Source organism: Temnothorax nylanderi, unplaced genomic scaffold (assembly GCF_030848795.1).
Source record: "Temnothorax nylanderi isolate EJ_2023f unplaced genomic scaffold, tnyl_v1.0 TNYL_tig0017_pilon, whole genome shotgun sequence".
Classification (NCBI taxonomy): Eukaryota; Metazoa; Arthropoda; class Insecta; order Hymenoptera; family Formicidae; genus Temnothorax; species Temnothorax nylanderi.
In genome coordinates this window covers 1,151,191-1,165,187 of record NW_027249079.1, presented here as the reverse complement: position 1 = coordinate 1,165,187, position 13,997 = coordinate 1,151,191, and the positions used below count along the sequence as shown (strand labels likewise).

The 13,997-nt window shown below is 45.7% G+C and overlaps 1 protein-coding gene across 2 annotated transcripts; it reads right to left on the bottom strand.

Annotated features, from left to right (window-relative positions):
* Positions 1–3,060: 3,060 nt before the first annotated feature.
* On the bottom strand, positions 3,061–13,747 carry Twi (twist). Of its 2 annotated transcripts, XM_071699070.1 has the most exons (3): positions 11,412–13,747; positions 9,232–9,421; positions 3,061–8,148 (listed from the first exon to the last, which is right to left on the bottom strand). In XM_071699070.1, the coding sequence occupies exons 1-2, from the start codon at positions 12,745–12,747 to the stop codon at positions 9,279–9,281; spliced, it is 1,479 nt and encodes a 492-aa protein (XP_071555171.1). In that variant the 5' UTR covers positions 12,748–13,747; the 3' UTR covers positions 3,061–8,148; positions 9,232–9,278. The 2 variants fall into 2 exon arrangements, with proteins under 2 accessions (XP_071555171.1, XP_071555173.1); XM_071699072.1 differs by having other exon boundaries at positions 3,061–9,418; positions 11,412–13,746.
* Between the last annotated feature and the right edge of the window lie 250 nt (positions 13,748–13,997).

Sequence of the window (13,997 nt, the reverse complement as noted above, 5' to 3'; positions counted from 1 at the left end):
TTCACACCGCCAGACTATCCTGCAACGATATCGTATCGAGCAAGCAGCAACCATTTATGCGAAACGATTTTTATTTATTTTTATTATAAATTTATTTATAGATTATAGAATCCGCCTAATTAAATTTGAGAGTATCTATAAAATATTTAAATAATTAATATCGTGTGAAAATATGAAAAATGTAACGTGATAACATGATAATGAACCCAGACTTTTGTCGACATTATGGGGTATTATAGGAATTTATAATGACAGATTTGTTAGGGCATCGATGAACTTAATTATATTTGTTTATTCTAGACATTTTGTATTCTACGTACATATCATAGAATATCACGTATATTTGTAACATAAGAATTAAACTTTGCTTGAATGATAATTCGCTTAGGATACTAGTATCACCGTCAAGCTTCTCGCGGTGGACTTTTCGCACGCTTCTATTCCTGTCCGCGGCGACGTCTCTCAATCCACGTGGTCGCTTCATCGTGGACCTGCACCGGAACTGGCACGGTGGTTCCCCGCGTATTTACCCACGTACTTAGTCCGTCGTAGAAAAGAAAGAGAGAGAGAGAGAGAGTCCATAATCTGGTCGCGGGACGGTTTACTGCCGGCGGTAAAACCGAATAAGTGCGCCCCATCAGGAGAATTGGCTCTATTCAGATATAAATATATTTACATGAGGAACGCGCACACACGGAGTGTTCGCGTACCGCGTGGCCCGCCACTAACGACGGGCGATTCATCATCCTAGGGAAAACGAAAGGAGTGACAGAAATCGTGGTGATCCAGTAGGAAAAGACAGGGAACAGATGTTTATGCCGGCGACGTCGCCCGTAACACCTTCGGCCGCCATTCTCCTCTCCCGTCGAACATCTGTCTGTTGCCCCACGGATTTATGTTATAATATATACTAAAAAAATTATATATGATGTAATTTTCAATTCTTATTTCAAATTGAAAGTCGACTAATCTGACTTTATTTAAAAAAATGTTCCATCAAAGTGTTGCATACATATATAGAAGATAAATAAGTAAATAATAAATATATATATGTTTTTAAATAACTTACGAAGAATCAGTATCATTGATTAATCTGTCAAGAGCTTGGAATACAAAAATAAGAATTAGATTAATAAACTCTACGAAATTTGGGAAGTTAATGCTACCTCTGTACCCCGTATCTTTCCATCATTAATATTACAAGATTCAGAAATAACACCCTCGTCGTGATTTATCTTCTCGTCGGGACAATCATGGGAATCTAATTGGGACCGCGCGATCGCGAAGCGAACCGACAGCAGCGTTAATGGAAAACCTGACTCTTTCTCTCTATCTCTTTCTCTCTCCCCCGCTTTTCGTGGTGATCCTGGAAATCTGAGAAACCGCCTAAACTAAACATAGAGCGGACCCACCGCGCACCCGGTGGCTTTATTTACGTACACGTGAGGCCGATGGAAATCCTTCCAGCGGCTCCAGACACCGATTATACCGGAGCGAGCCGCTTTTACGAGTTCCGATGTTTAATGTCACCGCGTTACGTACGCTGTTGCTTCTTGTACCTTGCCATTGCGTATACACGCCGTCGTAGGTCGGATGACGTACGTGGAGTCTGAAACACGTTCAGCAATAATAATCCTACTTGCGCTCCGCGCCAAAAGATACAAAGGTCCGTTAAAAGATATTTAAATAAGGTACAATCAAACATTTCGATCAACTCAATCAGATTAAGGAGATTGATCAAGTTTAATCGAAGAAATGTAAAAGATATAAAACGATAGGTGCATATTTAAAGATAAAGAGAAGGATTGAAATATTTCTTGATTTGCATTCAACGGGACTCCTTTAGCATAAAAATTCATCAAACATCCAGATAAAAAATAAGAATCATTGAAAATTGAAAGCTTTCGTCGTAACGATGACAAAACCGCTTGGTGATTTCGCATTCTCGCGCCTCTCGGGTCTCTGGACCTGAAGATGAGGCAACGAGAGGAGAGCTCGGCATCCCGTCCCGATTGGCGCGGGCATACCGAGATGACACGGCTCTGGACCAATGGCACTGGACTGGGCGTCACTGTACGATTCCGTTAGCTTGCAATAATATTTGCACTGGCACGTCTATAATCCATTAGGGCCGCCGCCGTCGCCGGGCGGCGTTCGGTAAATTATTTATCGACTCTTCCGGCGTCCCCCGCTTGCTCCCCTCGCTCGCTCGTCCCCGTCTCATTCGCACGTAACCGCGGATGTATCTCCTCTCCCACAATTGCTGGACCTCCTTCCCCCCCCCCTTCCTTGATTTACGATCTCGCCGGCATCCGTACGTTTTGCGAGACGCGCTCGTTACGCGCGTCTGACATCACGAGCGCTCAAGGCGAGAGATTTGCCGTTACGTTAAGTCTCCGTGTAATCGCCCATCCAACCCGCAACAATAAGCCGCGATAGTTGAGGGCCTATAATTTCCTGCTGTAGTCTGGAATCCTCGCGTTAACGTCGCTTTAAATGACGGTGCTTTTTAGCTAAAAGCTCAGTTTAGCTCACTCAGTCTAAAGTTCAGTTAGATCTTAGCTCCTGCATGTGACGACTTAAATAAAGGCAATAATTAAGGGTTGACAATAGAGAACTTCTAAATTAAATTTTACGGCTAGGGTTTCAGGCTAATTTTGCGACGGGCGCTCGAATTGTTTTTTTTTACGTTTTCAGGTAATGAAAGCTTTGAATGTTATTTGAAATTGGAAACTCTTGGAGATCTCGAAAAATCTCTGAAAGTTTTGAAAATACCTGGAAAATTTCCCTTAAAAATGTCTGAATATCTTATGTAATATTTAAAACTCTGAAAAACAATTAATATTATTTATGTAAAGTATCATAGACAGAAATACTTTTTCAAAACATTCAAGAGATACTTTTAAGATTTGCAAAATTTTTTAAATAAAAAAACTGACTGAATAATCTACTAAGAAATCATTGCCCATATCGTAACCCTTAATTAAACGTCTCCAAAGCATCCTGTGTAAGATAAAGAAGCGGGTTCATTTAAGTTAAGAAGGTTAAGAAAGATACATATTATCTGTGTTCACAGTTCCTTTATTATTCATTGTTGTCGCTCAATTGCTTAGAATTCCTTTCTATATTTTTGCATTTATCGCAGTAATCGCGTCAGTATAAAAATACTGTACATAAAAAATGCGCGAGCGAAGGGAGATCGCTCGGATAAATAAGCAAAATGCAAGGTAGCATCGAGTCGAGGGAATGGATACCGAGATGTCGTCTCGCTTAAAGTCTCCGTTAAAAATTTATCACACGATTATTTACAGAGCACTTATCTACGATCGTGTTACATTGTAACGCGTATATACATAAGCAAGGACGTGTCAAATTTGGCGCGGGTGGTTCGTCGTGTTTCTCAAATAAAGTCGAAAACGCGATTTTTCAGCAAAATCGAAGCAAGATCGTAAGCTTCTTTTTCTTTTTCTTCTAGAGAGAATCTTTTCAATCTCCTTTTCAGAAAGTGTTTCCGGTCTTCACCTGATGCAAAGCTTTCGATAGAGAAACGACGAACCTTTCGCACCGATTTAACATGATAATGCGTGACACACAGCACTCGCAGGTTCGCGTCGATGTCGATATACCACAGGATGAATAAATTATTGCATTTATCCGGCCACGTGGTTGTGAGTTCCACATCGAATCGTAAGATTCGTTTTGTCGCGCCTTCACATTACGAAAAAAAAAAACCGTACGTTCGGACCGAACCGTACAAGAGAGCCTACGTGAATTCACAGCATTCTTATTTCGCAACGAAAATAAATGTTACAGCTTGCGTAACGTCGCAACGAAAATAAATGTATATCTCTATATTATAGCAGAGAGCTGCGTGATACGGACGAGCCAAGGCAGGCGAGATCGCCGCGCATTCGGGATCGCTTCCTTCCTGCCTGTCTCGTGTGAAGTCGTAAATTATAGCTCTGTGTTACGTGCATATATATATATATAAAATATACGCGCGATAACAATTCCGTGCGCCTTGGCCGAACGAAAAGATACGACGGTTTTTGCACAAAGCAGCCACAGCGATGATTTTGCGAGACCTTCGGAAAACGGAGTCGCGCTGTCGCCGAAGCTTATATGTATATATCAAGGAACGCAGTCCGTACATCGTATTTTTCGTCGCTTTATTTCGTGCCCGTTGTATTTTAACATGCATTCTGTTTCGTATCAAAGATCAGAAATTTGGTAAATGAAACCGCGGTCAAAGAAAGTCTCGAAAAATAACGGCTGCTTTATATAAATCTCTAGCTGCATTCGTTTGGCAAAAGTACACGGGACCGTTAACCGAATAATAGCCTTTCCTCAAGGGAAAAACAATCAAACTGACACAAGCAGTTTCTTTAAACTATCCGTTCCCTTTTTTGAATAGTAGTCCATACTAATACAAATATACGGAATCCATTGTCTGGAAGTTACGCACGGGGCCTTTCCTCGAGACAATTAAATCTATATAAGCAATCTATATAAAATTGGAAATTCGGCAAATAAAACCGCGGCAAAGAAAATCTTAAAAATAATAAAACGGCAACTTTATATAAATTTCTAGCTCCATTTGTTTGGTAAGAGTATACGGGACCGTTATTCGAATAATAGTCTTTCCTCAAGGGAAAAACAATCAAACCGATACAAGCAGTTTCTTTAATTAAATTATCTTTTCCCTTTTGAATAGTAGTCCATACTAATACACGGAATTATTGTCTGGAAGTTACGCACGCGGGGCCTTTCCTCGAGACAATTAAATCTATACAAGCAATCTATATAAAATTGGTAATTCGGCAAAGAAAATCTCGAAAAATAACAAAACAGCTGCTTTATCGTTTAGCAAAAGTACACGGCGCCGTTATCCGAATAATAGCCTTTCCTCAAGGGAAAAACGATTAAACCGATACAAGCAGTTTCTTTAAACTATATTTTTCCTTTTGAATAGTAGTCCATACTAATACAAGTATACGGAATTGTCTGGAAGTTACGCGCGCGGGACCTTTCCTCGAGACAATTAAATCTGTGTAAGCAATTCTCTTATATTTCCTTTTTTCCGGTTAAATGATAGATCTCATACTGAGAGTATACGAAACTATTATTTGGAAGTTACGCGAAACGATTTCCTCTCTTTCCTCGAAGCAGTTAATACTATAATGTAAAATACCATAATGACAAGTTTTTCTAAACTATCCTTTTTTTCTTTCTTTTAAATAATGATTCATATATAATAAAAGTACAAGACACATTTGGAGTTTTTCCTGCGAAAAGTCCAAAATCTTCGCAATCGCCGGCGCGACGACGTCGATTGCGACGACTGGATCCTCAAAACGTTGTTTCGTAGATACACAGTGAACGCGTTTTGTCAACGTCGTGACAGATGAGCCTTCGTTCGCTCGTTCGCTCGTTCGCTCGCTCGCTCGCATGTGAAAATTATTTTTGGGGATACCGGCAATTACTAACGCGAGAAAGAAACGAGGAGGTCGGAAAGGATGGAGAGACCGAAGGAGAAAGAAGAGGAGGAGGGAAGCTCTTTCGGATCGTCCTTGGATTCGCTGCACAGCTCGTTGTCTAGGGCTCCCGCGATGTGAAGCAGCTGTCACGGTCATTCTCGACGTCTTTCTTTTCTGCCATCACGTTACGGATACACATATAGGAGGAGCAGGAGTCCGGTACTCTCCCGAGGGAACCATCGGGGAAACGTTCGAAAAATTATCGGGCTTGATTGATTTCGCGCAGAATCCAGCGGGCACTCTCTCTCGAGAAAGTAAAATAGAGAATCACAGTCTCTCGACATTTGTTTGTTAAGGCCGCGAATGGGCAATCCGCTGAGGAAATCAACGGTGGATTATTGATAAATTGATGACAGGACCCGGATTATCTCGAGACGGATTTTCAATGGTCAACTCCGGCCTTATAGATCGGGTGACGTCCGTCCCGTCGACGGGAACGGACGCATCGGGTTTGTTTTTGCAGCGCGGGCGAGAAACGTCATCGAACGGGGGGGGGGGATGCCCGAAAAGGCCCCGCCGGAGCGGCGGGAGGAAGACGAAGGGACGCCGAACGTCTCGGATGTGTCTTGGCTAATTGAATTCAAAGAGATTTATGGTCGGCACCGGCGCGTTGCGCGACGAATAAAAAGCACGGAGGCACGGGAGAGCGCACGCGGCCGCCGCTTTCGAGACCCGCTGTCGAGATTCCCTCCAGGACTGTCGCCGGCCGAAACGTAGATAAATGTTTTTACCGGGCCAATTAACGTTAGCGGAATAGCGAGGGAGACCCGGCCGGCGCTAATCACGCGAATCCCGGATCCAGCGTCCGCTAGATCTCGGTTAATCGCGGAACGCGGGGAAGGAAAGGGGATGAGCGACGTCGGAAGGTGCGCGAATGAGATAATGATGTTAATGACAGAACTTGGCGAACTTGCGATATTTCTTCGCCCGTAATATATTTCGCGATTACCTCGTCCGTCATAATCCGTAGCGTGATTAGATTAGCTATGTTAGATCCGCTCGCGATTCTAAAAATACGTTTTCGGAAACCTTACACGATCATTCCGAAAATTATAAGAATACATTTCTTAACGCGACGCAAGTTCATATGAGATCCGCTCGACCGAATCTCTTTCTCTCTCCGTCTTGATCGCGAGATTTTTTTTTTTTTCGCGAAGATTCGCTGCCGCGATAAAGCGCAGGGGAGAAGGGAATGTGGAAAAGGACGGCTCTTCAACGCGGCGCGTCTTCGTTAAGCGGTTTAAAACGCGGCCGAAAGTTTGCTTTGACCGGTTTAAAATAACTAACGCCATTCGGAATATTCACGGTGCGGCGCGGCGCGGCGCGGCCCCGCGGCGGTTATTTTATGTGCGTTACGCGACGAGGGAGCCCCCGACTGTCATCTCGGGAGAAAAAAATAATATTGTGCCCGACCGATGGGCGCCGAAATGCTCGTTAACTCTTTCCCATTTCCTTAAGGAACGATCCGGCGATTAATATTCGGTGGATGCACGACCGACCTCTCTCTCCTCTTCGTAGATGAGCAATTGAGCACGAATGACGCGCTCGTAATCCCGTTTCTTGGATGAAATCAGCATTGAAAGTATTTGCATTTTATCCGGGATTACCTCGATATATCAGAACATTATTCGAAATGTTACACAAATGTTTTACGCCCGAATAAAACGAGAGATACTCGCCGCGTTCAGTCGCGCGAGTTTACGCGAGGCGTTTTATCGGCGAGAATTCGCGGGCGAAACGCTCGCGAGGCCGAGGCTTATGAGACTCGATAAATCGCCGCGCGGAGATTGTTTGGACAGACCGGGTAAACGCTCGTAAATCCGCCGTTAACGGGCTGCAACGCGCACTCGAGAGGTAGTCAAAACGGAAAATGGACGCGGGGGAATCCCCGACGATGATCGACCGGTCCGTCGTCGCTCGTCCGCGAACGAAACTGCTCCGACCGTAAAATCGGCGCTTTACTCCGGGAATTCGGGAAAAGAAGTTCGGTCCAAGTTTACGTAATGTCGGTCGGTATCCACCGAGAAGAAATAGAATAGAAAGGAGGATCTCACAAGATGTAATTTCGCTGACTGATGCAGGTGCGTAACGCGCGGCGCGGGCTAATAAGCGCGCGCTTTGCGACGGTATCGGCGCGGCCGAGTTCGAGCTGTCGCGCCGTTAATAGTCCGACGAGAAGACGTGAATTTATTAGCCTGCGTTACCGCGAGCGGGCAAGCGAGCGAGCGAGCGAGCGAGCGATGCCGCGTCGCCGGGAATCAGCCGGGACAGAATTAACTGTCGTGAATTGGGTTTCAAAGGCCGCGGCGGAAAGAGACGCGCGTGTTATTATCCCCGGCAGGATCAATCCGCGGGACAACGGTCCCGCCGCACGCGGGATTGTCCCATCGAGGCGCGCGAACTGGCCCCTTCCGATCCGCGAGTCTCATCTCACCGGATCCTCGACGCGCGGATCGAGATTTCATTTCTATGATTAAACCAGGCTGTGAACGAAGCGGCCAGGATGATGATGCGAGCCGCACGAACATTGTCTGTTTTTCGACTCGCTTTCAATTCGCAGGAATCACGTAGAGTGTCTTGGATTTTACTTTGTAAATCGTGAAGCTTCATTCTGAAAATAATGGAACCCGTAAAGAGAAATTAAGCGAGAATCTCGGAGCGCAAATGCCGCAGCGACATTTTAATCGTACGCTCTATTTCATACCGAGTGGAGCATTCGACTTGGATTTAAAATGGATATCGCTATGTGTGAAATAACTAGAAAATATTTTGAATGAAAGTTTCACCGGAAAGGGAAATGTCTCGTGAAGTATCCATTTTTCTCGAAGACCTGATTTTAATATCTTTATGCTGATTAATTTACAATTATATATATTTCTTGAAAAGAATTGTGTTTACGCCAACTAATTTATTTCATTATTCTGTGCGTTAAAATTAAGTCAGATCGTAAAAAATAAATATTTTACGAGATATTTCATACTTTATATCAAAATACGACAAAAGTATAAATTATCTCATAAACTATTTACTTTTAAAAAAATTGTTTCTTATTTTATATTGACTATTGATTGATTAAGCTTATCTTAATACTTTCATGTAAGAATGACTAGAGGATATCTAAAAAAATATCAGTGACGCAAGTATTTTACAATAAATGCCTTCTATAAAAAATTCACTTCACCCGCCATATTTTCTCCCGACACTGTGAAATTTTTCACATCCAAAATATTTTTCAGTAATTTCATGCATAATAAGAATATCTTGAATTATTAGTAAAATGCCTCACTCTGCACATTATTTTTTCTTAGTAAAAAATAATTTATTTGTAACTTTTTCTTTGGTATAAAAAAATATAATTTATAATTATAATACACGCGCCGCACACAATTTCTATCTCAAACCATTTTTAAATTATTTATATCTATATATATGCATATTGCGTGTATGTATGTATGTATGTGTGCGTGCGTGTAGGGAGCATATGTATATGGCTGTGTTCCACTTATCGCTCACCACGCTCGCGAGCATCATTTCGTCCTTGTTTAATATTTGACAAACAACAAGGATGAAATGATTCCACGAGCGTTGCGAGCGATAAGTGGAACGCACCCTATGTGTACCATCCTTTTTCTCGAGATGAGCAAAATATTCTCGAATTGGATTCGAGGATGTTCCTGGTCTCTCGCCATCTTACCTCATTAAATTTTAACGTAATTTTATCCTAGCACTATATCCTATATCCTACGTAGAGGAGTTCCAATCACGTTCTATTCTCCAGGCATTAAATGCGTACGACAGTCTCTCGTGCGCTATGTAATTACTCGACGACGACGACGACACGACCTCCTTCGCAGACAAAATTGCGTTCTGGGCGTTTATCTCTGCTGAAACAAATATTTTTCATGCGTCTTTTATTATGTCGTCTAATGTGATTATATAGCGTATTTTCTCAAAGGGTAAATTGTTGAAGAATAATATGATCGTTTAATACAATTCTGTCGGATTTTCTTGTTTGAAGGCCGAGGAAGATAAATTGGAACTCGTAAAAAATCAGCAAATACATTCTTAATTATAAAAATCGCATAGAAATTGAGGAAGGCTCATTAAATACTATACGTTTCGCGGTCAGTAGACCTTCCCGTTTACCCAACAGTTTCAACTATTCAACAACAAAATTTGTCTCTTTTTTTACGCTCCTTCAATATTTCTCATTTCCAAGAAGATCCACATCATTCTTTCGGCGAGTCTCGAGTCTCGCTTAAATATAAAAGCGAGGACCAAGAAGGAGAGCCGGCGAAAGAAATCGAAGGGAAAGAAGAGGCCGGAGGGGATCGTTACACGATAATTCTGTCCGCGTATAATGCGAGCGCCAAAATAAAAGGGAAGCGGCGCGCGGCACCACGGTATCGCGCTGTAGGAGAGAACCCTCTCGAAGAAGAAAGATCGAGTAAAAGAAACGCGCGGCACGTATATATATTTCCGTCCCGCGAAAATTCGCGTCGCGCAGAAACCGGGAACGACGAGCCAATCGGCGCCGGTTCCGAGCCGTTAGCCCGGTATCGTTAGTCACGCCGAGTTACGAATGCGTGCTCGTTGTTCGGCGTGCACCGGGTGGTTCACGTCGCTCGGCTGAGATAAGGGGAGCTGACGAACTGGGCAAGATTTGTGCGCCGCGCGGATAAAATTTCAGCCGTCCTTCCCGCCATTCATCCGCGACGCTGATGTCGTTCGCGACATTCATTTCCCTCGATTCCCGCTTTGCTCACATCTGCATAGTATATAGAGGTTTCAATAAACTTACGATTTTGCTTCCTTATCGCCGACACACGGGCTTTACGTATTTATCCGAGTCGTTAATGTCGTCGTTGAATGTTATCGCGAGGATTCGAGTGTGTCTACAAGTTCGGGTGGCGGTAAAGAGCACCGTTAAACGTCGCGTTTGTTTGTTATTCCGTACGTAAAAAATTAGGATCCACCCGGCCCGCGCGCGGGAGGGAGGGGGATTTAATCCTCGCTGGTCCATAAATATTATGAGAACGGTGAATCGCGCGGACGCGTGATATGGGAGAGCGGAGCTCCTTCTCGGAGGGGCACTTGAGAGCAACGGCGCGGCGCGGCGGCGCGAGTGCTCGAGTCGCGGGCTCGTCGCCCCGCGATCCTCGTGTAAATTACGGGAAAAGCCTCCGAAACGGCAGTCTGTTTAATTACCCCGGGGGCCGCGCTGTAAACACGTATCTCCCATCCTACGGGGAAGGTGCGGACGGAGACGATCCTCGAGCGTCTCTCCAAACAACGTGTGCAGTCGATAGCGTGAGCTCGCAGCATCCCTTTGGTGCAAGATGGGGCCACCCGAATCATACGAGATATCTACACACTAAAAAACAAGCACAGTTCGCAGCGTCTTTAACACGTTGCCACCAAATAATCCCCTTATTTTCAATCTTTTTCGCGCGACTCCCTCCCTCCGCGCTTGTTACAAATATCACGCGCGTGACATTTTCGTTCCACGTGATGGACGAGTAAGGGTTGAAGGAAATATTAAGAATACGGTGATTCGAGTGCGACACTCGCCCTTCTTCTTTATATAACCAGACAGTACAATGTCCAAAAACCGGAAATCGGTCTTCGAGACGTGCGATTTTCGACATTTTTGCTGTCTGGTAAAAGTATAGAGGGGAAGAAAGAGAGCGCACTAAATTGACGCTATAAACTGACGTTTGTTTCGTAGATAGCGACATTGTGCTTGTAAACACGAGCGAACCAAATCAAAACACAGCGTGTTTTGAAGCGAGAGATGAAACACTTCTCGGACATTCCCTTCAAGTCTCGTTTTCGCGTGTCACCTTGAACGATATATACCCACGTGGAAATTACCTGCGTTCTCGATGTACTCGAGGTTCTCGGTGTTGCTCTTGAGCACGTGGAACAGGAAGTCGATGTACCTGGTGGCGAGCTTGAGCGTCTGGATCTTGCTGAGCTTGTCGCTCGGCATGGTCGGGATGATCTTCCTGAGCGCGGCGAACGCGTCGTTCAGGCTCTGCGTTCGCTGCCGTTCCCGAACGTTCGCCATCGCCCTTTGATTCTGGAGCTCCTGGTCGTTCTTGCGGCGCACCTTCGTCCTCGTCGTCGAGGCCGCCGTCGAGGTCTCGCCGTCGGACTCGTTGCTGTTGCAGCAACCGCTGCCGCTGCTGTTGCTGTTGCTGTTGTTGTTGCCGCTGTGCCGCCTCTTCCTCCTGACGCTCGTCCTGACGCAGCCCTCCCTGTCGCCGTAACCCTTGGTCGTCGTCGTCGTCGTCGACGACGACGGCTCGGTCACGTGGCCGAGCTCCGCGGCCTGTTCACAACCGTATCGCGCGACCATCCTCTCCTCCATCACGTTCGGCTTGTACTCCGCCATGTCCACGTAGGACCCGGTCGTCTGGCCGTGGACCGATTGAACGGAGTTAGGGGCGCCCATCTCGTCGGCGCCGCCGCAGCCGCTGGGGGAGTACACGCTCTGCGAGGACGGCGTCAGGCACAGGCTCTGCTGCTCGTGGTCCCTGCTGTAATCCGACAGGAACTCGGGCGAGTTGTCGGTCGAGTGGAGCCGCTGGTCGTACTCCAGCTGGTCCCGGTGATGGGGCTGATGGGGATGATGGGGGTGGTATCGCGTCTCCTCCGGATTCTTGAACATCATGTGACTCAGCTCGTTGTACTCTACCGCGACCTGACTATGCGGATGATGATAAGCGGATGACGACAGGTTGTGATGGTGCGATTGCTGATGCTGCTGGTGATCCGGGGGACCGCTCAGGTCCATCAGGTGGGACGCGGGCGGCGTGAAGCGACCCGCGTAATGATGCGTCATCGAGGACCTGCCGTCCGGGTTGACCTCGCCGTTGTGCGCCACCGCGCCGACGGCACCGGCGCCGTCGTTGACACCCTGGATGCCATTGTTGTGCAGGCTAAAGTACGCGCCCGTGTGCGCCGTCACGCACTGGGACGCCGGCGTCGGCGGTTGCGGCACCGTCGCCGTGCCGCGCATACCTCCGCCCGCTCCGTTCGTCCTCTCAGCGCATCGGGCGTCGTCGAGGTCCCGCGCGCGTACCGAAGACACCGAAGACACTGAAGACAGGAGGTGTTTATAGTACTGCTGTCCAGCCTGCTGTTGCTGCTGCTGGTGCTGCGGCCAGGTACGGAGCACGGAACCACCGCGACTGTTCGCACCCATCCACTATCCGTTTGGTCACCGATACGCGGGTGTCGCGTATCGGCGCGACGCACGTGCTACGATGGAGAACGATGCGCGATCGTCCCGATACGATTAGGCCATTAGACGGCCGCGCGCGGGGTCGCGTGAATCGAAATCACGATGAACAAAATCCGGCCGCGTGAGAACCGGCGAACGTCGGCGAAGAAGAGAATCCCCAAATGAGTGTCTCTAGTTACTCTAGTATGTCGCGGACGTCGGCACGGTGTCGCGGCGTCTCTCTCCCATCCCTCCCACTCTGGCTTTCTCTCTCTCTCTCTGTTTCTCACTGTTTTTCCCTCTCTTTCACTCACCCATCCTCTCCGAATGTTACTACCCGTCTGAAGAAGAAGGCCTCCGGCGCGATCGCTCATCGTGTCACGCCGGAGGAACTCCGCCTTCGGCGGCGAGCATGACTGGTCCCCGGCTATCACTTTGTCTCCACCCACGGAGAAGAGGAGGATGGAGCCGAGAAAATAGATAGGTCAGGTGGTGGAGGAAGGGATACGAGGGGATGAAACGGAAGACTTCCATGCGCGCGGTGGGATCCGCGTAAAAACGAAGCGGCACTGATGACTGAATAGCAGTTTTGGAGAAATACATACATTTCTCGAGGAATATAAATGAGATACATAAAATACGCGGTAGAATAAATTAATATGAAAACCGAGACGATATATGTGACAATGAAGGAGAAGAAAGTGCGCGGGAAAAAAAGTGCGGTGTCCATTAGATGAATAAGTACGCTAGGGGTTGCAGCGCGGTTTATTGTTTTAATAGAAAAAATATACATACATTTTTCGGGGCCCTACAGTGAGCCCAGATCGCACACACCAGACTTATCCTAGATACCACGTATAATTATGTTCTATAAATGTTTCACAAAGTTTCGCAAAATTACTTCTCATTACTCTTCTACTTTCTGTAGCATTTATTTGTATAAATAATGTATCGATATAAATGTCAATGAGTAAATGCACAGAAATGAATATTTTAATTGCATACGGTACATTAAATTCTTATAAGAAGCCAAAAAAATGAGTTTTTAAAAAATATGTTTATGTATTTAATGTTATATAACTTATATAAGATATTCGAAGGATTTCAGGAAAAAATCATCGAAAAGTGAATACCTACTTAAATATTAAAAATAATAAATAAATCGTAAAAAGTGATATATTTCACCGGCCAAAAATAATCGTGACACGAAACGCTGCGTCGGGAACGGAATG

What these genes read in the sequence shown, in the direction of transcription:
- Twi (XM_071699070.1), bottom strand. Translation starts at nt 12,747, where the DNA reads ATGGGTGCGAACAGTCGCGGTGGTTCCGTGCTCCGTACCTGGCCGCAG. An exon ending in CGAGTACATCGAGAACGCAG is followed by an intron (nt 9,422 to 11,411) that starts GTAATTTCCACG and finishes TATTTGTTTCAG; the next exon opens with CAGAGATAAACGCCCAGAAC.